The 25,455-nt window shown below is 40.2% G+C and overlaps 1 protein-coding gene across 1 annotated transcript; it reads right to left on the bottom strand.

Annotated features, from left to right (window-relative positions):
- Positions 1 to 1,003: 1,003 nt before the first annotated feature.
- On the bottom strand, positions 1,004 to 18,711 carry TMEM196 (transmembrane protein 196). Its single transcript, XM_054190593.1, has 4 exons — positions 18,565 to 18,711; positions 7,369 to 7,425; positions 5,275 to 5,529; positions 1,004 to 1,066 (listed from the first exon to the last, which is right to left on the bottom strand). The coding sequence occupies exons 1-4, from the start codon at positions 18,709 to 18,711 to the stop codon at positions 1,004 to 1,006; spliced, it is 522 nt and encodes a 173-aa protein (XP_054046568.1).
- Between the last annotated feature and the right edge of the window lie 6,744 nt (positions 18,712 to 25,455).

Below are 25,455 nucleotides of genomic sequence, written 5' to 3'. Positions count from 1 at the left end.
CTTTAACAGACCCCAAACTCTATTGTGGGTGTGCAGAATTGCCAGCGTGTTCTGACCTTGACCATACCTCTGTTCGGCCTTTGTTTTTCGCCTTTCTGAGCCTGCTTCACCCCTTTGGGAACCTTTCAATGTGTTGTGGAAAAAAGCAAGCACGACAGTTCAGCTTTGCAAGATCTTTCTAACAAGAAAAAACCCCAAAAGATATCTCTAAAATCTCTGGTTTAGGTTTCATTTTATTTGTCATCTTTTATGAACAAATTACGAAATATACTTAATTCACAAATTGGAAATATTTACAATTTCTTTACAACAAGGCATTGTTGAGGTTTTGATTTATGGCGTTCTTAGAGCATTCTGTCTTTCAAAACAAAGACATCGGTGTTGATTTCAGCACACTGTTCAGTTACACTCTGAATGTGAAATGGGAGCCTTTTGGAAGAGTAATTTGCGCTCTCTTTTGATATGCTCTACTGGGAAAACTGATGCTGGATGCATTCACAATGTGGGGAGGCGGACTGTGCAGATGCATTGCTGGTACCATGCCACATGATCTGAAGCCATCGTATTACACCAGGTGCTGCTAAGTGGGGAGGAGAAAAAGATTCCCCTGAGCCATCCTTCCTCTGCTCTCTTCTCTTTAGGAATCCTGTGAACGGGCTAAATGGGATCCAGTTTAATTATTTTTTTCTGGGTTTTGAGTCTTCATGAGAAGAAGAGTCTTGAGAAGTCTATTTCAAATACTATCACAATTCTGAAAAGTTATTCAGATAAAAAAACAAAAGAGAGTAGCCAGGAAATGAATAAATATTGTATATCCGGAAAATGTTTAGGAGACAAATTTTGAACGTGTTTCTAAAAGGGAAATGCAACTGTGCTGTTCTGCAGTTGTGACATTTGAGCCATAAAAGCTAAGATAGTTCCATTTTCTTAATTTCTTGGAGTCTATTTTTTTCCTGAAGAAAATTCTAAACCCACTTCTTTCCATGGAACTTTTTAAAATCTCTTAATATACACTTCCATTATAAATCAGATGTGGGCCACCATTGCTTAGGTTGTCTGTCATTTCCTGGAACAAGAATAGAAAACATTAATTAAAATTACAATTATTTTATGGTGCTTGAAATTCAGTTAGCTAAGGTTGTAACAAAAATTTAACAAACTCTGAATTTCGATCAGTCAGAAAAACTTTACATTTTTTACTTGGCTCGATAAATCTCACTGTAAATAAAAAGAAATCACATTTCTTCCTGCATAAATTAAGTACATTTGAAAGCTGATAGACTCATTGATACTGATTGAGTTGGACATTACTCTCAGACCATACATACAGCATTGATGGCATCCGTGCAAGTTTTGTGATGTTGTCCTTTGAAAGTGCGTGAATTCAAGCTTGTGTGGCAATCTACAAAGATGGTAGTTAAGTCTTTTTTTCCATTCAAAACTTTTTCTGTGCTGACATGCTACAAACAGATGCCATTCAATGCTAGCTGGGACAGACGTTTGGGAAGTAGGTCTAGATCCAAACAGGGTTTAAGGGGGTTGACTGCTTGCCTTGGGGTGGGACTGATTTTGGTTTTCCTTTAGTATGCCAGACTACAATTTTTAGCAGTTCAGCAATTGCTACTCAAGTGGCAGATGAATCATCTCAGAGTAAGCTGACCTGATCGTGAGTCAGAATCTTAAAGCACCTAAACCAAAATTTGTTTGGAGTTTAGATTTTCTAATTCTCAAATTGCAATCCAAACAATACCTACTTAGCAGCTGTCTAAGCCTGGCGATGGCTACGTTAATTAAGCAGTTCTCTGACCTTCAAGACTGCAAGGCCACACAGAGTTTATGCTCAGAACTGCCTTATTCTGAGCAGTCCTAGGCCTATTTCATACCAAATTGAATTCAGATGCAGAAATGGTCTGCTGCTTATGTCCAATGGCATATCCCAGCGAATATCCAACTATGCCAAAAGGAATGGGCACACATGAAAATGCAGTTTGGGCTATTCTTTTTAAAATTCAGGTAGATGAGGTGGAGGTGCCACAGTTGGGCTAGTTCTAAAATATTTGCATGAGAACCAGAAGCTCTTCTCTGCATGGAAAGATTAAATTCACCTCTTCTACCTCCTATGTACACTTGGAGAAAATGTGGAAGAAAAGGGATTCGATTGTCCCCCTTCTTCTGGAAGTTTCTGTAAAGAAAGTAAAGCAAGGTTCACTGGGCTAAACAAAGAAAGAGAAAATCAGAAAGAGCAAGCCTGACTCTGTAGCATACATACTCGGTAAAGAGAAGAAAATTCTGGGACCTGGTCTTTATTCCTCTCTCTTTTTTAATCCACAATATTTGATTTTATAAATGGTTTGGGAGGCAGAGACAGGAACTCAGAGTTCAACATAAAGTGGAAGCACTGGTGCCTTCTCTCTCAGGTGTTACTAGCTACATTTTAAAGTAGACCACAAGACTTAATTGTTCCCTGTGCAGTTTTTGAAAGAAAGGATGTCCTATTCCTCTCTACAAAGTAAACTTAGGGCCATCAAACCAAGTAGCCTTGCCAATTAATACTCCTGAATCAAGCGTAAGCTTCAAAGAAAATAAGCTGTATAAACTTACTGAATTTTGATCATTTTCTACTACCCAGCTCTCCATTTGGCAGGTGATGGTGTTGGATGGTTTTGTACGGTGCTTTATTCTCCTCATATACTGAAGAGGAACATGCATGCCTAACACTGGGCTCTGGGTCCCAGTTTGGGGGCTGTCTGCTCTGAAATGAGGCACTACGTTTTGCCTGTTTGTAGGTGCCTAAACCCTTTGTTGGATCTACGCTGAAGATAGCAGTCAGCTGGGAAAGGAACCAAGAATACCAAAGCCATTTAACACCAACTATCAGTCAACAACAGGTTGATAGTAATGATCTGACAGAAAGCTACTTGTGAGGGAGTGTAAATTTTCTTTTGTCAGCTTTATCATTTAAATCCTCTGCAGACATCAGCTATTACAATATCATCATAATTCCAGAAAATATTGAAAAACATTTATTTCCCCCAATATTTATGTTTTCAAAAATAAAAGTATTAATAAATTAAAAAATGTTGCTGAATTCAAGAAACGAAGGAGCACACAGATTAGAAGCAGAGTGAGTCAATGGTGGCAACATCCAAATAGGAGCATTTGGATGTCTGTAACTAGGGTGAATATTTTAAATACTCAACTTACTTCCAGATTGCAGCATTCACCATGTAGAATTATGTCACTACCTGGAAGCACCATTCCTGACTCAGAGTGACATCACAGCATCAGCCAACTTTGATTAGCTGAAACTATGACTTACTCTTAGAGGTGGCCCTTCCTGAAGTGACATAACAACATGGTAGCTCCCTAGTGTTCAGCGTACCTTGGAGGTAACTCTGGTGTCGGGGGAACCACCGGGCAGCTGGGCAGGTCGGTTATTTCAATACCCCTCAATCTCTAATATAAATATAACAATTATACAATAAATATAGCACAAACAAATGCACATGCAGTACATGTCTATATTACTGTATATGAGTATAAATATACAAAATAGTCTTATATATAAAACACTTTAACGCTTTTTTCTAAATCAGGGCCTAATTTAATGTAAGTTTTTCAGTAGCCTTCATTATTTTTTAGGGGCATGCTTTGAGCTAATGTACTCAAACCTGCCAGCAGCAGACTGTCCGCAGGCTGTAGGTCTATGAAGTCCCAGATCAGACCAGCTACACATGCATACCTGATTCTACAACACACATGCAGGGAGTCCACCATCAGTGGGGCACATCCCACATTCGCTGAGCATGTGCAATAGGGCTGCTCTGTACATGCATCATAGCCCTTCACCCAAGAAAAGTGGGCATCTGGCAGTCCTCACTGCTTAGTGTCTAAAAGCTAAGGAGGTCATCGGGCCAGGAAAGGAGGAGGTGAACTACTGCTATACATGGTCATCTTCAGCCTCTCCCTTTTTCTCTCAAATGGGCTTCATCTTTGTCCTTGTTGAGGCAAGAGCATCTTTGAAAGGCAGGATCTAGCCTACCATCTGCAAGACCACGGTCATACTTGCCTACATAGCTCAACAGAGTTCTGCTTCATTTTAAAATGAGAGGGAGAAATGTATCTCTTCCCTTGATTTTATCACGCTGTTTTGGTACTGTTGTAACCTATACTATTTAACTTTTTAAAACATGTTTCAAATATCTTCTAGAGTGAATTCAGTCTATATTTCTGCTTGGAGTCTCATCTTAGTTACGAAACCAAAGAATAGCAACAAGTAATTTTTACTTAATGGACGATTAACTGCTGTATCTTGTTTTGTCAGGGAATCTGAGAACATTCTACAGTCTGAATGAATTAATCCTCGCTCTGCTGTTCGGATGTCTCAATGATACGATACAGACTATTGAACTTCGCTGTAATGCAAACTTGCACACGGAGGTTTAGATGTGTAGCCCACTTGGCTTTTGTTCCCTTCTCTACTCATTTCTCAAATGAAAGTCATTGGATACAAAGTACAAACGTAAAGCACAGGACGTCCGTGAACATTTTTCTTCTCAAATATTAATCAGATCTGTAACTCTAAGGAGATGATTTCAAGAACTCTTTTCAGTTAATTCTTTTGGCCCTACATGCTCAACTTTGGGAACTTAAGTTTCAACACCTAAGCAGGGACCTAGACACCTTGGTAAGCTTCCTTTTAACAGAGAAAGACAGTAAATGCTGTAAATGCTCGGTGCTGCTGCAAATCAGACCAGTTTCATATAGGTGTCTAAATATGCCCTTAGGTGCTTAGGTTTAGTCATCTAGGTTTGTGAACTGTGGCTTTTGTGTTTAAATAACCTACTTTATAAGCTGAGTACTTGGGAGAGGAAGAAATTGATTAAATCCTGGAAGCATGCAATGATGTGGTTACAGAAAGCATTCTGTGCTTTTTCACAATACAATACATGATAATCCATATTAATAAGGCTTCCAATTATTTATGAAGTGCTATATTTAGCAGCTAAGCCCTTGGACAGCTATACAATGGAATTATGTTGAAAATGGATGTACTTCATTGAAATGGATGTACTGCAAATACACAGTACCTAAAAATAGCTCCATATAACGCAACATAACAAAGCTTACACAGAATGGCAGCGTTTAATTTCCCAGAAGCTCTTCCTCATATAAAACTGAAAACTGAATACATCTCTTGCCAATTGTAAATGTTAACACATACAGTAGCATTTCAGGAGAAGCACAACAAATAAAGGAGGACACACAACTCACTTTTTCTGCCATTTCATGGGAGTGATGCAATGAATGTTCTCTTTCTGAGAACATTCGCCTTTGTTCATAGCTGGCTAGCCGACAAGTGAGCCATGAAGAAAGGGTGCAACCACCAATTCCAATGCATGCAAGAGACATGGAGGCAAGATGCAAAGAATAGAGAGCAGATGACTTCTTTGTCAGAGCACGAAGAAATTGAAAATTTAAGATTCCTCCAATTAGTCCACAGATGCAACAGGCAGAAAAAAGTATCATCTGTCAAGAAAGACAAGAGAGGTTACGTCACGGTAACATTTTTCAGAGACAGATTCATTCATATAAAAATGAGACTAACCATAATTCAAATGCTTCAATAGCATCATGGACTGCAAAACACTACACAGACATTCCTTTTTATCTCCCTCAGCTCCTACAGAGCTCCAAGGGAATACAATACCTTCTGGTGTACAAGAGTTAAGATTGATGTTGCATGTAAGATAACATTGGGTAGAATGAGTTGCTCATGTTAAAAGCTAGTCAATGGAAGGACTACCAGGACACAAATCTTTTGATTTCCAGGATTTCATTAAAAACAGTAACATGACAGAATGTGTCATAATTTTCTGTTGTGCAGTTTCTCACCGCTCCTCAGGAGTGAACGCCTCATGTATTTGTGGTGAATCTCTCTTGCTTTGTGTGCCATCTGACTCTGCCTCCTGTTCAATTCTAATTTGTTCAGTCAGACAGCAGTTTGGAGGCTTTCTACAGCTTTTGTGGGGACTTTAAAAGTGTTCAAGGTGAATGTGCTGGACAAAGAAGCAAGAGAAACAACAAAGAAATCTGTGATGCGGCTCTACAAAAGGTCTGTGTGGCAACTATGTGCTTGGTTGTGGGTTTTTTGTTCGTTTTTAACTTTGTTGAAATGTTTCTGGGAACTTTAGAAGGATGCGAAACAGGCTGCAATTAATGAGACACGTTTAAAGACCTCCTATCACTTTAATCACAGAGATGCCACCCTGGTTCAGGATGTCCTTGAGCCACAAATGACTTGAAGGCAAAAGACCGTATTATGGAGACACTTCTAAATTATTGTCTTATTCATTCCCTTGACTGATGGCCTGTCAGGTCTTGATCTAGATGGGCCCTTGATGTTACTCAGTATGGCTTTGTGTATGTACTTATCCTACTGTGGTCGGAACAATTTATGGAGCCTTACAGACCACTTCTGTACACAACTGGGATGAGAATTTCATCAGGAATGTATCATTCAGGCTGTGTGCTGCAGTCCACTGGGAAGTGGCTATTCCACGAGACAGCCAGAACAGACAGCTTTTAGAAACTGGTTATGGTCGACACACTTTAAGAAATGAGGCTGTCATTGTAGCAGGGTTTAGGATAACTCATTGATATGCAAAAATAATTTGAAAGAGATCTTGATTCTTTTCACACTTCTGCTGGTTTTACATGACTTCCGTCTGTATATGGCAGAATAATCAAGCTGACAGAAAATTAATCCAGACATTATCACTTACAATAGGATCATGTCTCTAACATAAAGTTCTGTTGTGACACCATTTTGCTGCAGTCAGAAAAATTACTGTACTTCTGATTCTTAGAAGAGACAGAAAACATCCACCATCACTTTAAAACTGGCTTATTCATGATTCTGATTGCAAAAAGAACTTATTAAAACAGTGAACAGCTACGATATCTAGGGTCCAAGTTGGTCAGCAGCCTCATTTGAGGTGGCAGCCCAGTCATGCCACACTTCACAGAAGGAGAGAAGTTAAAATCCAGTGGAGTTATTGGGGAAGTTTTTACTGACTTGACACAAATTTGTGTCAACAGGTTTTCCATCCGTATTTGTCCAGACAGGGATAAATAAGGATGTGTGGCTTAAATAGTCATGGCCTAAATAGGCCATTTCAGAACTTCTTTGTTTTCCTTGATTAACCCAAAGTGCTGATTACTTTTTTTGACTGCTGACTTGCAATTTTTACTTACTGACATTTTATCAGAAACTCTTGGACACAGAAAGCCCCCAGTAAGGAGTTCAAGTTAGATAAGTATTCCTTTCAGATACTTATGTGTTATATATGCAGTGGAAAAACTTACAACGAGTCCAGATTTTTTTTTGGCGCACAATATTCCACATATACCACAAAGCAGAAACTGCAAAGAAAGAAAATACCAATTATCCGTGATTCTGTGATTTCATCATTTAAGGTCTTAAGTTTAAATCCTGCTGTGTTGCTGTAGTGGTGACCACAACAGTAGGTTAGGCAATGGTTACAGTTGTTGTCAGCATTTTAATCACAAACCTTATGTTTCAGGAAGTTATAACTCAACCATAAACATACTTATCCGAGAAGAAGAAACTGGAATGAGAAGTCAGACCGAGGATGATTACTTATAAAAAAAGAAAAAAAAGTCCTACTTTTAAGCTGCTTGGGTAAACAAAACATGAAAAAAAACCCCAATGTTGCAAGCAAGACTTTTTTTTTTTTACAAAAAGTTTATCAAGGTAGTAGTCAGTGATCCAAATCATCTACTTTCAAGCATAGCTGAGGTGCTTAATGCCATGATCCTACAGGGTGAACCACTGGGGGATCAGACATGGATTGTTGTCCTCAAGCCAGTGGAACTTTGGGCAAGAATGGCATTCAGTCCTCTCTGTGGGTGCAGGTGGAAACATGAGTACATCTGTTGGTGTGGCTACACTGAACATGCAGGAAAATCTGTTTCAGATTCTAGATAGCCCACTTTGCAAGAGATAGCATGAAGGTACCTGTGCTTTTTTTCATGTAGTTCCTTTTCACAAACTGGTCCGCTAATTGTCGCATCAAGCATTAGGCAAAAACTAATTAACAAAAACAGAAACACCCCCTACCAGCTGATATGATTAGATGTTAATGCTTTTTAGTGACCTGTGTCAAAGACTGATGACGTTCTCTGATGTCTCTTTTTCCTCCTCTAAAAAAGTTTAACAAGGGAAACAGCGAACAGTCCCTGAGGGAGCAGTCATGGTAGGAACTACAGTAGTTGTATGAAAGCAATAAGGCCTTCTCCAGGTGTTTGTAATACTGTCAAAAGATTTCTTTGATACCTCATAAGCTCCTTTATTAAGAAATCTGTGCTACTTATTTTCAGTAAAGTTAATCCTACACCTCTATCGGGAAGTAATTTTATAGTTTTAAAACTGGATTCTTCCACATCCTTTTTGCACTGCGATGGTATTTCTAGCGAAAGGCTCTGCTTGACCATAATTTAGGATTAAATCACAGAACAGACCTGGCTGAAATTAAGCAGTTTCTATACAGCATTCAGGGTCCATTTAATATATTGCATCTACATCTCATTTACCCTCCAAAATTTTGCAATTTCAGTATCTCAGTTGAGGAGGTGTTTTAGTACATTCTCCCTCCAACTAAAGTAAGTTCATGCATATAGCTAAGCATAAGCCTTGGGATGTATTTTTACTCTGAGTTACGCCCATTGAATCAGTTCCTACCATTATCATGGTTATTTATTTTTTTTTTATTATTTGCCTCTATACTAAGCTTGGGATGTAGACTTCATACCAATCTGATTACGGAGAAGGCCAAGTCAGGTAGACCGTGGTGCTGAATGGGTCAGGACATACAACTGGTAATCATACTGGAGCTCAACCATTGGAATAAAAATCAAAAAAACAATGGGTTTCACAGAGGAGATTTCAGCTCAGAACTATCACACCTGCCTTGTAAGTTTTCACTCAGGCTTTCTGTGAAGTTTTGGAGTTTCACTCCCAATCCTGTCATTGCAGATTGCGTTCAACTGAAGGCATGCTTCAGATTTTCACATGTAGTGTTTGGTATTTCTCAACATTAAGGCAGAAATCTCAAAAAAAATTATTCAAGACATCACTCTAATTAAGTTCTATTCAGTCAGGCTTGATAAAGCAGATTATTAATACAATTTTGCTCTGCAGTGATTGAATAGGATCAATAGGAAAATAGTGTATAAGGAAAAATTTATGAGTTCTGGAAAGCTTACAGAAAGGATCTGGAAGATACCATCAAAGATAGTTTCAACTTGTAACAAGTATATGTTAACTAGTTTAAAAAGCTGGGGTTTTGGTAATTTACCTTCAAAGATGAAAGAACAGTTCACCCATTCTGTCAAGAATGCTCTAATTCTCTTCCTATTAGAGTCAATGGATTTTTTTACCATTGATTTCAATCAGAGAAGACTTTCTATTTCCATTGTACAGTCTTTGCTACCCAGAAGGGAATGTAATGAACAAATTATATTAGCCTTGCATATGATCAAAGGAACAAGAAAATTAGAGATTTGCTCAGCATTAGAATCCATCAGTTTGGGCAGTTCTTCTATTCTTTACTGTTTTTCAAGGACAGGGCACACACCTTTCCAAATCACCTTTATGTACTGCCATATACACATATATTACCTAAGGTATTTCCCAGTTGAATCAAAAGAATAGTGAATGAGCTAATCTGCAAGCCCTAAGGTACTGGCTTCTCAAAATCAAGGGATGACTACTGTATTCCAGAATTGAAGTATCTCAGGGACTACCTGGGCTAATGATCTGGATGCAGGAGTCAAATGTACATTAAGTAAATTTGATGATGATACTAAATTAGGAGGAGCTGTGGACTCTCTTCAGGGTAGAGAGGCCTTAAAGAGAGATCTGGTCAGACTAGAGAGCTGGCCAATCACCAACCATATGAAATTTAATAAGAACAAGTGCTGGATTCTGCACATGGGTCATGGTAATCCTAGTTATACGTACAATCTGGGAGATGAGAGGCTGGAGAGCAGCCCCACAGAAAGAGATCTGGGGGTTTGGACTGATGGCGAGTTAAATATGAGTCAACAGTGTGCCTTGGCAACCAAAATGGCCAACCTGCGGTGCACAAGCACAGCATAGCTAGCCAGTTGAGGGAACTGATTGTCCCACTCTACACTGCACTGGTGCAGCCCCATCTCAAGTGCTCTGTGCAGTTTTGGGCTCCTCAATATAAGAAGGACATCAGACTATTAGAGTGTGTGCAGAGGAGAGTGACCAAGATGGTGAAAGATCTTGAGGGCAAAACTTATGAGGAGCAGCTGACGTCACTTGGTTTGTTCAGGTTGGAGAAGAGAAGGCTGAGGGGTCTGCAACTTCTGCAAGGTGGGCAGCAGAGGGGGAGATGCTGATCTCCTCTCTCTGATGACCAGCCATAGGAAATGAAATGAAGTTGCATCAGGGGAAGTTCAGATTGGATATTAGGAAAAGATTCTTCACTGAGAGGGTGGTCGGTCACTGGAACAGGCTCCCCAGGGAAATGATCATGGCACCAAGCCTGTCAGAGTTCAAGGAGCATCTGGATGATGCACTTAGTCATATGGTTTAGTTTTAGGTAGTCCTGAGAGGAGCAGGGAGTTGGGGTTGGTAATCCTTATGGGTCCCTTCCAATTTGAAATATTCTATGATTCTATGTTTCTGTGATACTATTGTATTGTGTCACGGTCTGTATGTATGCTCTGTATTTTCTCTCTCTGTACATGTACAATATTTATACATATACACAAGGAATAAGGTGTTCTGTTGAGTTAAAGAACTCAAGAGAGAGCCAACTGAAATATTCTGTTCTGTTTATTCTATTCTATTCTATTCTATTCTATTCTATTCTATTCTATTCTATTCTATTCTATTCTAACTGATAGGAGTTGGGTATTCCTGGTTCTTCCACTTCCTTCTGTGTGAGCCTGAGAAGGTCACGCCAAAGTTTTATAAACATTATGACTATGAGACAAACCAGTTGTGAAACTGAATGCAGTAGTGTGCCTGAACATGTTAAAAACCTTGGAAGAAAAGCACTTGGACAGTAGCAAAGGATTAATATTATTCTGGGGTTTTTTTAGATGACAGTCTGTGTTACATTCACAGAGAAAAGGCTTGCCCAAAAAGCAGTATGTTTATTTATTTATGACAGCAGGCATTTTGCGATTAAAACCAATGGATGAATTTGAGCCACAGTGTCAGGCAATTAAACCTCATGCAGAGCTTTGAACATGGTGAGCCAAGTTTACCACTCTCTTCTGAGGCTGCAGAGGATTCTGATTCACTGGAAGCAGTGGAAACCTGCTTTACAGAGAGAATATTAGCAATACCCGGGGCTCAGGAACTCTGCTCATGCAGAGTTGCCTTAGCCAGGCTTCTCAATGTGGAGACCTCTAGAAAGGTTAAGAAGTCCGTGCGACGTTATGTGTTTGACTCTTCTGATTATTGCTTTTTGATAGAATACCTAAGGACTCAGGGAATTTTTTTGTTGGTGCTATAGTAAAGTCCTGTAAAATTTTTGATGTCTCAGTGTTGTGATCAGCAGTAGTGAAAAGTGGATGGGAGAAACTACACTAGCTCTTTGTACCAGAAAAAGAATGGAAGTACAAATGAGACTCAAAAGGAATTTCCTTTGTTTGTTCCTGTTTGTCTTTTAATTTTGAACTCTTCTATTTTATAATACTGTCAACTGGAATACAGCCACCAGGGGCTCTGCTGTCTTGCCTCTCTCTGTTCTTGTCTATCCTGAAGGATTTTATCTTCATGACAATATGTTATACCATTTAAACTTTACACACAGTACTGTGTATTTACTAAAGTCTAGGTAGACAACATCCACAGCCTTTCCCTCATCCACTAAGTGAGTCACCGTGTCATAGAAGGAGACCAGGTTAGTCAAGTGGGACCTGCCTTTCACAAACCCATTCTGACTGAGCCTGATTGCCTGGTTGTCCTGTACGTGCCGTGTGATGGCACTCAAGATGGTCTGCTCCATAACCTTCCCTGGCACTGAGGTCACAATGACAGGCCTGTAGTTCCCCAGATCCTCCTCGCAGCCTTTCTTGTAGATGGGTGTCACATTTGCTAACCTTCAGTCAACTGGGACCTCCCTGGTTAGGCAGGACTGATCACAAATGGCGGAAATCTCTCTTTTGGTCTGTTCAACTTTGGAATAAAGAACCAAGGACCTCCCAGAAAAGGAGAGTGTTTATTTTGAGCCTGCTTTAATTTACTTTATATTAAATATGGGCTTGAAACAAAACCTCAGACCCAAACACCCAGAAATTTCAGTAAGGAGGCTGAAATCTCAATTTAGATTCAAGTTTTGTGGTTTGGATCCATCCTTATTTCATATTTTCTGGAAAAAAAGACTTGGCCTCTTTCACTTTCTCCTGGAAAAAAGAAGGCTTTCTTACTGGCAGTCTGAAAAAAAAAAAAGATTCCGTTGTAGTTATATCTGCAGAGACCCACAGATTTTTTGGTTTCCATCATGCAGAAGAAAAGGAACTATTTTTATATTGTATATTGAAGCTAAGAAACCTTTCTTTCTTCTGTTTTGAGGAGGCAAAAGCAATGGTGAGTGTAATTCCCTTGAGAAAATGAAAACTGACTATGGAAAATCTTTCTGGAGAGAGGCTGAAGAAAATAGTAGAGAAAACCCATTGAATGTAAGGACTGCTTGATCCCTAGTTATTGTTCATGACAAAGAAGCAGCCCAAACTACATACACTCTGTGGAAAGCCCTCCAGCATTCTGGGTCATCCATATGTATCTGATGGAATAGAGGAAGGGAAATTATTCCAAATTTGAATATAACACAGTGAAAATGAAAGCATATCATACCTATTCAAATAATCCCCCATGTGGAAGAATAAACCATCAAGACAGAATCAACAGCTTCACACCTATCTATTCTTGTCAGGTAGTAAACCAGAAAATCTTTGTTTTACACTAAAACTATATAAACAAGTAACTACCATGAGAATATCTAGGAATTTAAAATTAGTAATGTCTAGAAAGGACCATCATTTTATTTAATAATCTTGTTGCTTCAACACCATCCAAATGAGAAAAAAGCTGAAATCCCTAATAGATGAATTGATCAGGACGGTATCTCTAATTGTAACTCTTCAAGGCAGTATTTCAGAACAAAGATTAAGTTTTCTTAGTGCAGACATAAAAGGCACAGAATCCACTCATGAAAACAAAGGCATCAAACTAGAGAAAAATGACAACAGGCAAAAAGAGCAAGCCAAGGTAGTAGGTTTGCCCGTTACCTCCATAGAGAAACACAATAATCTTTGCAAAAGGGGGATGGAAACTTCTAATGATGTTGTTGTCCCATGCAAGGGGTTGTGGAGACAGGAGTGTCTAGCTGGCTGCAAGTCATCCAGACTCAGAACCAGAAGCAACACCATTGCCACTACTCAACCCTGTGTCCCACCAGATCTTTCATACTGAGAGGTGTGCTGTGCTATTTGAAGTGAGACATAGTGTTAAAATATGTCTAATCTGAGCTAATACTTTGACCTGGCAGTGTGCTGTTGGGTCATATCAGCTCAGGTGGTGCTACAATTCCCAGTGATTCAAGCCATATTCAAGCAGTTTAAATTCCATCCCAGTCCCTGCGATTAGTGTTTCCACTCATCTGGTTCTAGGCCTACGAGATCCTTTAAAAATGGGAAATGGTTTTTAGAAACACTCAAGGAAATTTAGAAGTGAGTCTCTGAACGCAAAAGTCTACCTGATTCAAAAAACCTCTGGTCATTTTGAAAAACACTCAAATTCTCAGCAGAAAATAATGTTATTTTTTACTTGTTTAGGGCCTATCAGAATAAGAAATAGTAAATAATGCTTTTTGTTGTTGTTGTTGTATCAAATATTTAGGTTAGAGTATGACTGGTTTAATCTCAAAAATTAATAAATTAAAGATTATTCCCTGCAGGTGAACTAAAGTCTTATCTCGGCAAAACATTTAAGCATATGCTTAAGTCAGTGTATATTCAACAGATCCTCTTAAATACAACCCAGGAACTACAAGTCGCCTTGGACAGACCGTCTTCCAGATTGCTTTATGCTTCTGGAGTGTCTGAATGATAAAGAAAACCTACTGAAAGGCTTCTCAGCTGGAGTGAATTGTCCTGGTTCCATGCAAAGCAAGAAGCTCCCACGCTTGGTACGTCCTCCCTCATCTATAGGTACAGAATTCTCTCCAGCTTCCACTGAGCTCACTTAGTGCTGCGATTCATTTCATCAGGAGCAGGAGCCAGCCAGAATTATGGTCAGTTTGATGAAAATGCAATGCACATGTTAAAATAAAGTAGGATCACATCTGCATTTTGTCTGCATACTAAACAATAATGTGAATTTTTTAGTGTTCTTTTGAAAAAAAAAAAAAATAGTTTGACTGTTCTTTCCAAAGGAAACTTGGCAGCAGTAAAAACTAGATGCAAAATTTAATGTTTTAAAATTTTAGGCCACCAACATTGATTTAACAGCCTAAAATGATGTTCTTGCTCTGTGAGAGTTCCATACTGACTCACCCTTTTTCTTTTCCTTCAAATCCTGGGTAAAAAAAGTCATTGAAATCAAATATTGCAAGTGCCAACTTGGAGCAAATTTCTGTAGCCAAACTATAAATGCAGATTTTTAATGGGTAGGCAGACTTCCACTGTGCTAAAATCACAAATCATGTAAACAATAACTGCCGCTACAGACAGACAGACCGACCAACATTCAGAGAAGGTGTATCTCTCAAATACATTTAGGTATTTGTCTTTATAAGGGACGAAACTATTACTCCTGAGGGACATAGCCAGAAGTGAATCATCAGGTATCTCTCTTGCATATGAAGATAGATGGCATATTTGACTAAAGGTGTGGCTTTTGTCTCTCATTCTCTCTGTCTGTGAGAGAATCTCATTTATAGCAAGAATTTATTCACCACTGCAGAATAAATGAGAATTAGAGCCATATACGTGTGTGTGCGAATAGTCACTACTCCTAGTGATAGTGATGAAACCATTATGTTCTAAATATAGATGGGAAAGTATGTGACCATTTAAAAATATCTGTGAATACTTTCTGAATTATGATTGTCTGATTTTTTTTTTTTGTTTGTGCAAAAGTCTTTGCTACGGGTGCTGTCATTCTTGCTATGGTAGTGTTAGCCATTCAGTATCCTCATTGGTTGTATCATTTCTATAGTACATCATATAACTGAATTGGAACGGTTATATTCTCATTTTCTGAAAAAAAGAAGTCTGGGAGACACTGAGCACAGCCTGTGGCATAGATTATACCAATACATTCATAACAAACCGAAAGAAAATCCAGAAATCAACATGTTCACCTTAGGTTATATGGGACTGGGTTTTTTTTGTTTGTTTGTGTTTGGGTGTTTTTTTGCAATTTAGCAGCTGTGGCGTATTTTAAAAAGAACAGATTGAATATGATGTAAAATAAATTGGACAGTCATCTCCACATGCTCCAGATAATTTGAGAAGTCAGTCACACCTTCAGTTGTTTTCTTCTGGCTACTTTTTAAACAACTCTTACTATCTTAATGCAGCTCATCTCCAATGAGAACAACAAATTTAGAAACTGTTTTCCCATGTCCATGCATTTTTGATGTAGATATTGTCTAGGCTTTCCATTTCTTCATGCTTGTCTCCTCCACTTTCCCTGGCTTGCTTATACATAATGCAAGGCATACAATGATCAGAGCACTTCAGCCCATGCTTAACTTCACTTGTTTCTCTAATCCTATGGGTGGGATTCACACGCTTAAACTTACGTTAGTAAATTTTCTGGCTGAATGGAGACAGTGAGCAATAAGAACAACTCTTTTAAGAAGAAAGCTAATGTACATAAAATGCAGAGCCTCAAAGGGAGGCACGTATAGGAGATAGAATGTACATATGTGATTTTAAGATGCCCAAATTTTAGGAATTCAGGTTAGGGTTTCCATGGTGATGCTATCTCCATATACTTCCTTATGAACTTGGGCCTATGCAGAGTTCCACCCACATGAAAGGACAGAACAGGGTCAGAAGTTTTCAGTATATTTCCAGGTATATTGCAACAGGAGACATGATACTGTTCAACTTAACTCCAGTGTTTTGCATCCTAAAATTTCAAAATGTTAGTTTTCCTTTCTTTTCCTTAAGGAAATCAATTCCTTCATTTCTCAAAGGAAAACCTTAATTCAAGAGTTTGAATTGGAAAAAAAACCCCATATTTTATTCAAGACATATTCTTTAATACAGGCAGCATGAGCTCAGTGTAAGGTCCAGTGAGCAGAAAGGTGGCTTATGCCATTTCTGCATCAGGACAATTCTAAGGATAGTGCAAACAAACCTTTCTCTAGTTGTTTTAGTTTGGACCTAGTTACCCATGGCCCTAAGCACCCCTGGAGAGCAGTAGATCTCTGGCCCCTTCCAGTCCTGCCTCACCTGCTAGTCCTTTAGTCAGAAGAAAGCAACCTAACAGACAATTTGAACTGTTGGAATAGTACAAAGAGGGTGCCATGACGGTGACAATATAGACCAAGGATCTTTAGTTCAAGGCAAAGTAATTAAGCTTTTATAACCATGTCACGCCACTCTGCATGCTGCTGTGATTTCTCATTTCCTCTTTTACGTGAAGCAGAAGCTGCTTGCTTCCACTTTACAGTTTCTTTGTGGCCTTTCTCTGCCTACCCAACCTGCGGTTGTTGCACAGTTCCTAGCAGTTGGTGCCTGTCTCTGCTGGCTCTGATGGTGGGCATCCTTCACCCACTTGTTACAAGTCCCTTTGGGTTCCCTTCCGTGCCTCTGCACTCACATATTGGGAGAATTTCCTATAAACATATGCAAAATCACTTCATTGTCCTCTGTCTTATTCCTCTCTAAAACTCTACCTACAAACAGCTTGAAATCAGCCAGACTGCTGGTGTGTTAATGCAACCACCTGTTATACCAATCAATTTTGGTTTGTTGTTTCTTTATACTCCCTTACATCCTTTTATGCTACATCTGTCTATTGCTTCGATTATAAGGTCCTTGGAGCCAACATCTAATGCAATAGGATCTTGATCTATGGCTAGTACAAACCATAAAAATGAATGAGGCAGTTGTGTAGGAAATGTGCATTGTCATGAAATGGTACCAGCTGTGATAGTGCTGTCACTAAATGTAATCACTGCATAAAATACTGATCTCACTGACTGATCAAAACTCTTTGACTTCAGAGAAACCCAGGATATTGCCCTCTGTCATTAAATCTTCAGATAGACACTGGTTTTGAGTAATTTCTTTTCTTCATCGGCAATGATCAGAAATCTCCCTCTCTGAAGTGATTTTGATAATATCATTACCTGTTGGCCACTGCCTTATCTTATCTGGTCTTCATTCTCATTTCTCTACCTACCTGTTCTGCAGTACAGAACACAGTCTGTGTTTATATACTACCAAAAATATTTATGACCATTGTCAATAATTAATAACTATTGACAGTGAGAAAATTACATGAAGCACTTTTTCAGAATGAATCTATAAATTACAGGAGGTGACTCTGACGAATAACCGAGAGTGTTTTGCATTTATCATCTTATCTCAAGCAAAGCAAACAATCCTTTTAGAAATAACTGCTGTACAATCCAAGCTGGCCAAAACCAGCTTTGGAGTTCAAAAATGCCCACTCATGTTTAGGCTGAATATTCAATATTTCCCACTCTTTGTTTCATAAACATAAACAACCATTTGGAGGAAAATTCTTCCTAGAAGCATGCATATCTCAAACTGAAAAAATAAGAAAGGTTTTTGAGAAGTGAGAAATGCTCTGTGATAAAAACATGATGCTTCTATTAACCCATTATTGGAGTTTGATTTCTTTGTTCATTTTACAAGAAGCTCAGGGTGCCCAGATCATGAGAACATATCGTTCCTTTTCCTTCCCATTTCCTCTTTCTCTTTTTCCTCCAAAAGCTCAGAACTCAGCTGACATACCCTTGACATTATTTTAAAACACCTTTTGACAGTCTCGTCATAAGGGACAGGGCTGTTCTTTTTTTAAAAGCAAAATTCACAGTCAATTTAAAGACTGTAAGCTACGGCCCGTGTTCCACTCGAGGCATCGGGCTTTCCCAGGTGAGAGAATGGGTTCACAGAAAGTTCAATTGTTCACAGCAAAATTGAAAAATGAAAAGGAGCGAGAAAGAAGAGGTCTCCCATATCCCATCCCCCCAACACACACATACATCTCTGCCCCCCGTGCCTCCCCCCTCGCCCCACGAATATGCAGACCATACCCCATGCACATTGGAAATGGACCCGACGAGGCTCTCTCGGCGCAGCATGCACACGCGGAGGGGAAGGGAAGGGAAGGGAAGGGAAGGGAAGGGAAGGAAAGGGAAGAGAGGGGCATGCCTTCGCACGGTCTGATCATCACCATAAAGAGTTAAAGAGAGAGTGAAATGGCTAACGTACACACACCCCGCTCCATACCGGAGAAGAGTCTCCCAGCTGAGGTTTATGCTCTGTGAGGACCAGGCTGAAACTGACCGCCCCCACGGCCACGCTGGACAACCCTAACCCTATCTCCAGCACGGAGAGCACCAGGAGGCTCCCGATGATCTGGCTGCTGGTGCACATCCTCCCTCGGTCATCCTTCCTTCCCGATCAGCCGGGGAAACCGCGCATCCTCCTTCTCCTCCGGCGCTCCCGCGGCCCTAAGTCGCCCCCAAACTTTTCTTCCTTCGCCGGCAGCCGGGGCGGAGCGGCGCATCCGCGGCCGGCGGGGCGCTGCCGAGGGGCGGCGGGGCGGCCCCGGCGCCGCCGGGCCCCGCGCAGCGCTCCCCCCCGCGCAGAGCCCCCGCGCAGTCCCCGCGCAGCGCCGCGCCGGCAGCGCAGCGCGGCCCCGCCGCCGCGGAGCTCTCCAAGGTGCCGGCCCGGCGGCGGGGCCGGGGCTGGGCGGCGCGGCCGGCGGTGTGTGCGGCACCAGCCTGCTCAGGGGCTGCGCCTCCGCCGGAAAAGTCGACCTTGTCTGATCGCCTCCTGCGCTCTCATTGAAATGACCTCACTGGGATTTTTTTTTCTTTTTTTTTTTTTTCTCTTTTCCTCCCCCCCCCCCTTATTTCTCTCCCCCGCTCTCTTCCTGGGTTGGGGGTGGGGTGGTGGTGGGGGGAGAGGAGTGTGGCGAGCCCACCCCGGCTATATTTATGTATGAATCTAGACCCAATGCACAGGCGAGGCGCTACGGCAGCCCCGCCCCAGGGCCACAAGGCAACGGCACCTTCCTCCAGTCCTCCCCCCACGGCACCCCGGCTCGCACACCTCCTTCGTCCTGCACCCGATCGGCGTAGCGGCGGGACGCAGAGAGCCGGGGCAAAGCCAGCTGCAGGCTGCCACCAAGCAACGCTGCCCTAAAAGCTGAGCCCCCTCGCTGGGGTGTGCACAGGCCTCCCTCCTCCCAGGTGCTGTTGTCAAAATTCAAGAGGAAGTCCATCTTCCTCTCATATTAGTATAAAGGCTGGATCCTGTCATGTCTCACCGCTGCAAAACTCTCTAATCTCTTCCAAAACACTATTGCTGAAATGGGCAACTACTGTAGCCATTCTTGTCACTCTGACAACAGCCAGAACTGTGTCAGTCCTAAAGCAAGTGAGCAACAAAGCAAAATATAACAAGAGATCCAGATCTGCTACTTGAGCTATATTGGATTTCTTGGTACCGATCTTTATTTCTGCAGCTCAGATACAGGGAATGCTTTGCCAGTCCAACTGCAGTTTGACAATCTATATGTGCTGCACAACGTGGTAATGCTCAATCTAGCACCTTGGGTCTCCTAAATGTGGATCACCAACCTACAAACAGTTACCTTAACAATGGGGCAAAAGCGGTCCTTCATCAATTACATCTCCAAAATTTAGATCATGATTCGAAAACATCAGTGTCCTGGGGCAGAATTTATCTAATGTTCTCTATACACATTGTATTTTTTTTTTTTAATTCTAAACATCACATATATGGAATTTTTCCTTGTATGCAAAAATCTAGAGTTCTGAACCTGTATAGAAATCTTACACTCAGTCATCAGAATCCAGAAGGGCAATCTAGACTTATCCATTATTTGATGGTACAATTTGGAGGCAAGAGCATAAGATTAGCAAAGTCCTGATTGAACTTATTTTTGGGGCTCCAAAACCTGTGTCTTGTGTTTTGAGAAGACAGACATTGAGCCACTGTCATGGGGGGAGACAGGATGCTAAAGTGTAAGAGAACAAGCTATACATAGATATTATATACAGTTGAGAAGACTAGACCCACCATTACAGGCCAGAGTTTAGATTGCATTTGTAGAAATCTTGCATACTTAATTGCTGTGAGTGGAGTTAGACTGGCATAAAAGTCTGTCACCTTAAGCTGTTTATGTTCTTCTGATATCTGAAAGTGAGAGAAAGGGGTCCTAAGATAGGATCTTATTGCTTTCTAGTTTAAAACGTTAGCTGTTTCATATTCTCTTACAATTCTCCCAGCTCACAGAAGCAGAACAGGTGACTACATCTGAAGGAAAGCTGCATTATAGTTGAAGCTGAATTGTCCCCTTTTCATCTCTTATGTTTTAAATGGTACCTGACATCTCTTATCATTAAAAATCAAGGCACAGCATAAAAGTTCCTAAGCTACTATATTTATGTAGGAGGATGGAGAAAGCACAGATTTTCAAGTACCCACATGGGTGTAGGAAGGTGTTTCTGCAATGACAGTATCCTTATTATGTCAGATTGTTATAAACGTTAAAGTGTGCTAAGGTGCAATGATTTTACTGCTCAGAGTATATTTTACCAGGACTATAAAAACCAGTCGTGATAAGAGGGGAATTGCATAATGACGGATATAATTAATATATTTAATACTTGCAGCCAGACAGACTGCCTGTCATATCAGGATAGAGATCATGTGACAGAAATAAGATTTCCATAAACAGCTTGTTTTATGTAACATTTCCACTTCAGTCATAATAAGCTGTCAGAAAGATGGGGGGAAAGAGACCTTGTGAAAAGTGTGTCCTAGATGGAGATCACTTCATGCGACAGTTATCAAAACAGGGACATAAAACCAGAGTCCAATGGCAGGAGAGAGAGTGCTCTGGGCGCCTGTTTTCTAATCTGCAGACTGCAGAGAGGTGAAGAGCTAAGCAAGACCTCAGTCAGAGTTAATAAGACTGCACAGGAGGAGCTCTGTGAGTTATCGCTGGTTTGCACCCTTTCAAATAAAGACAGGAAGGAAATGTAATATTCTAATCATTATCTTTTTAAAATGAAAAGATACAGTCTTTGTCCATGTAATCACTTTATTTATACTGTTGTGCTGCATCATCATTATGTGCTGATCTAGGCAATTAACTTTACACATGAGACTATTCATACATACATTTCAGCACATGCTTACATCTTTGCTGCATTAAGGCATTCTTTTCCAGAGTAATTTGACTGCTCACTGAAATGTTTCCTGTATTTCTGATTCCCATAACAAAAAGAATATGATGAAATACTAAGTATTTTTTTTTAAATCATTCAATGTGCAGGCAAATTTTCATTATACCTGCAGAAAATTAAATACTGAAATCCCATATCCAAAGTGCAATTAACTAGAGTCATGAGGACTTTGGATTTTTTAATGACAAAAGTCATCAATCTTATTCTTCTTGACTTCTTTGAATGAAAACTTTTTTCCTCTTTTTTATCATTGTGGACTTTAAAAATGTTTCATGACAAAAAATTCTAGTCTCACAGTGGGATGAAGGGTAATTAAATGACATAGTACTGGCAATGAAGAAATAGAAATCAGGGTACAAAGATTCATTTATACTAAGTCCCTTTTATACAGCTCTGATGGCTGAAAGGAGAGTCACTAAGAAGGTTATAGACTTTCCATTGGAAATGACCAGTTTTATGTAACACTTTTGAGCACGTATTCATAGTTGAATACATAATGTTAAAGTGGTTGAATTTATTTACTCTCTAATTCCATGTGCCTTTAAAACAATTCTTTAAAGAGCTTTATTGTGAATAAGAACTGGGCCTATAGCATTAAATCAGAATTCAGACTGTTGAATCCAATTCACCCTAGGTAAATTGTGAGTAAAATTGAAACTGTACAGCCATTCTATGGCTGCTTAGAAGATGAGAAATAAGTTGGGGCAGTTCCAAGAGGGAAGGTACTCACTCCCTAAATGTTGGTGTTACTAATATGCGGGTATAAGGTAGCAGTCTTGGGCAAATAAACAGAAGTTTGAGTGATCTTGGAATTTGAATTACTCTTTTGCCGTATGGTTTTATTTTCTAGCCAGTCCCAAGGAATACCAGTTGAGCTATCTTGGAATAAATGACGTAGACTAAATGACTTCTACCAGGACATTCTTTAGGAAATGGAAAGATTCAGCCTCAAGGGCAGCTTGCAAATCCTCTTCTTTTCACAGGCACCTTCTGCTTTCACCTTACTTTGCAGATTACATCTCTTTACACTGTTTTGTTACCTGGATCCCTTCAATTAAGTTTGACTGAAGCAAAAGCAATGGAGAGCAGCACTCTAACAAGCAGCTCTTAAGTGTTCGGGGTGATGCAGTGCCTTGGGTTTTACAAAGAGGTGCCCATTGATTTCATTCTAAAACCAGCTGTATCAATTGCATCCTATCTATAGAAATGTGTACCAAACAATCTTTAGAACATTCCCTCTTTTTTTTTGTGCAAAATCAACTCTTAGTACATTTTACTCCTTAGTTTGTTCATACTCTAAATTAGCATGCACTGATGTTCTAAAATAGGAAGCAAAACCCATCAGAATCTTGTACGGGAGAAGATAAGGCACTGTCATTGATTTTGTCTGTTTAAAATTCAATACTCAGACAAACTTTCTGCTGAATGGGTAGCTCAGCCCCAGCAAAGCTAGGATCTGTGGCACTTATGTGACTGTTAAGGTTGTTAGGTCACAATTGTTTTTCTTGGATTAAGTCATTAAAGTATGGGTTTATAACACACAAAAATCTGATGACGTATTCTAAAACTACTTGGCACATGTTTTCATTCAAGAGAAGTTAGAGGATTTATGACAGTCTTTGATGTTGGGTGGAAAATTTCACATGTTTTCAAGTTTCAGTTTGATAATGAAAATTGGATGAACTCTATGTAGCCTGAGTTAAAAGTGGGTATAAATTAGTTTTTCTTGGATTTATTCTTAACTACCACCTCTGTCTACAACTGTCAGAAAGTCTGTCCCCTCAAGGCACCTTTTACTACCTCGATTGGATGGGAGAAGGATTCTCCTTCAGTAGAAGAGATCAGAAATCTGTGCACATATTCTGAGTCTCCTGCTACTTATCAAAACATTAATTAAGAGTCCATGTGAAATTACTTACCCTCATGTTACATACAAGAATATGAGTCACAGGACCTTTAAAGTGACTTGCCTAACATTTTACAAAAAGTCTGTAGCTGAGCCGAGAAGGTCTCTTTCATCCAACATCAATGTCCTGTTAAATAAACACTCTTTCTACATTAATATGGTTTCTGTGGAAACTGCAAGAAAGGATTATCATCAGAAAAGAGTAAGTTTTCCCAGGAACAGTGATTCCCTGACTCCACAGCAGGTAATTCCCAGCCAGTGAAGACCTCTGGACAAATCTACAGACCCATGTTCACCCAGCAGCTCTGTTCATCAGTATAATATACAGCACTGAAATGCCTAATTAAAACAAGCACTCCTCTGTTACAAGTTTACAATACTTGTAAAACAGTTCTTGTGCATTTCTTGGTGCAGTAGCGCTGTGCTAAACAGGCTGTCATAGAGATCTGGGGAATGTAAATCGGATGAAATGACATTCGGTAACCCAGAGGATGAGTTTTATAGACCCATCACCGCTAATTCACTAAAGGAAGATGTCACCCAGTGGGGAATCTGGGGCAGAATGGAAAAACTGGTTGCTCTAGGAACTGTTTTGAACTGTAAGGTCAAACACCATGTGTATGAAATAAGTATATATTTATCAGACAATCATTAAAATATTTACCTTCTTTCAGAGGATGGACAGGCTCTTTACTAGGGACATAGGAGAGTTCCAAAGTGGTTTGGGACAATGATGGCCTGTCATACAGTTTCCTTTGAGAAGGAGCTTTCCCTGCTTGGTAGGAGGAATTAATTTAAGTTGTTAAAGAGGGGGGTTTCTGGAGATGGTATCTGTCTAAGATCGTACCCTGCTGAGTAAGATCTAGATGTAAAGAAAAATGATCTTGACATGGGATTTCCATGGGATTCAGGATTAAAGACAAATGAAGAAAAAGTTCTCCCTACCATGGAGAAAAAAGGCTTGGAGCTATTTGCTTTTGGGGAGCAGAAGTAAAAAGACTGGGGACTGACAAGACTGGAGGCCAACAGCTTATCATTCTGAGCTGAGCTGTTGTTTTATGCTAAAAGCCAGAGAGGGAAAACATTTTAATGGAACCCATTATGTTTGTTGCCATGAGGAAGGAAAACAAAGCCAAAAGTAGTCTTCCTAACAATGTAGACAAGCGTTACATTTTCCTACCCACTTTGTCCTTATTTTGGGGATAGCAAATGCAATGTTGTGATGATGCCAGCATAACTTGTTGGAAAAGGGTGAGGAGGAGACTTGAGAGGGATTGCTGGGGACTGTCAGGGCTGGGAAGTATCAGCACTGCTCATAGATGTAGAGGAGTTTAGGAGAAATCAGTGGTTATTTTGGTGGGCTGGGGCCTTGCAAGAGAAAATGGGGCAGTTCAGTAGGTCATGAAGGGAATGGCAAGTGAGAGTGTTTGGAAAGTAATGCAAGGTCTTCTTGACTCCTGCTTATCCTGGCAAGTATGCATGGACTTGCTACAAACCCAAGCTCTTACACGTGAATATTTTGAATATATGAGGGGAAGAAAAGGGTCACATAAAGCCATTCTTTCCATAAGAAGGGAAAAGAAGAAATAGTGTTGGATAGAAAATTCAGAAAAAACCTTGCTGAGGACTTTTCCTTTTGATGCCAAGGGACTGTGAGTTAGAAAGTGTTGGGGCAAAGACTGCCTTGCACACTCTAACCTGTGCATCAGCAGGTACAGGGATCCATGTTGATCCATCAAGTCCCTGTTTCATCTGAACAAATAATCTGCTCCCCCCACCAACCCACTAGCTTAAGCTATTATGTATGAGAAACTGAAGCAGGAAACAGGGTCTTATACTGAAGGAGTGAGTCTTTGTTGAACTCTCTAGCTTCTCTCTGTCTGACATCTATATTACAGTCCACATCTAAGCATCTCTTAAAGGTCTCCTAGTAGGAGAGGATGCTCTGAAAAAATCAGGACAGCAGAGGATGATTTTCACACCACCGCTGGA

Source organism: Rissa tridactyla, chromosome 2, assembly GCF_028500815.1.
Source record: "Rissa tridactyla isolate bRisTri1 chromosome 2, bRisTri1.patW.cur.20221130, whole genome shotgun sequence".
Classification (NCBI taxonomy): Eukaryota; Metazoa; Chordata; class Aves; order Charadriiformes; family Laridae; genus Rissa; species Rissa tridactyla.
The sequence above is the reverse complement of the archived record's forward strand: the minus strand, read 5'-3'. Positions and strand labels throughout refer to the sequence as shown.

Coding starts and splice junctions, on each gene's coding strand:
- TMEM196 (XM_054190593.1), bottom strand. CDS start 18,711: ATGTGCACCAGCAGCCAGATCATCGGGAGCCTCCTGGTGCTCTCCGTG. Junction 7,426..18,564: donor AGCTGGGAGACTCTTCTCCG/GTATGGAGCGGG, acceptor CTTTCTTTGCAG/TTTCTGCTTTGTGGTATATG. Junction 5,530..7,368: donor AAAAAAAATCTGGACTCGTT/GTAAGTTTTTCC, acceptor CTTTCTTGACAG/ATGATACTTTTTTCTGCCTG.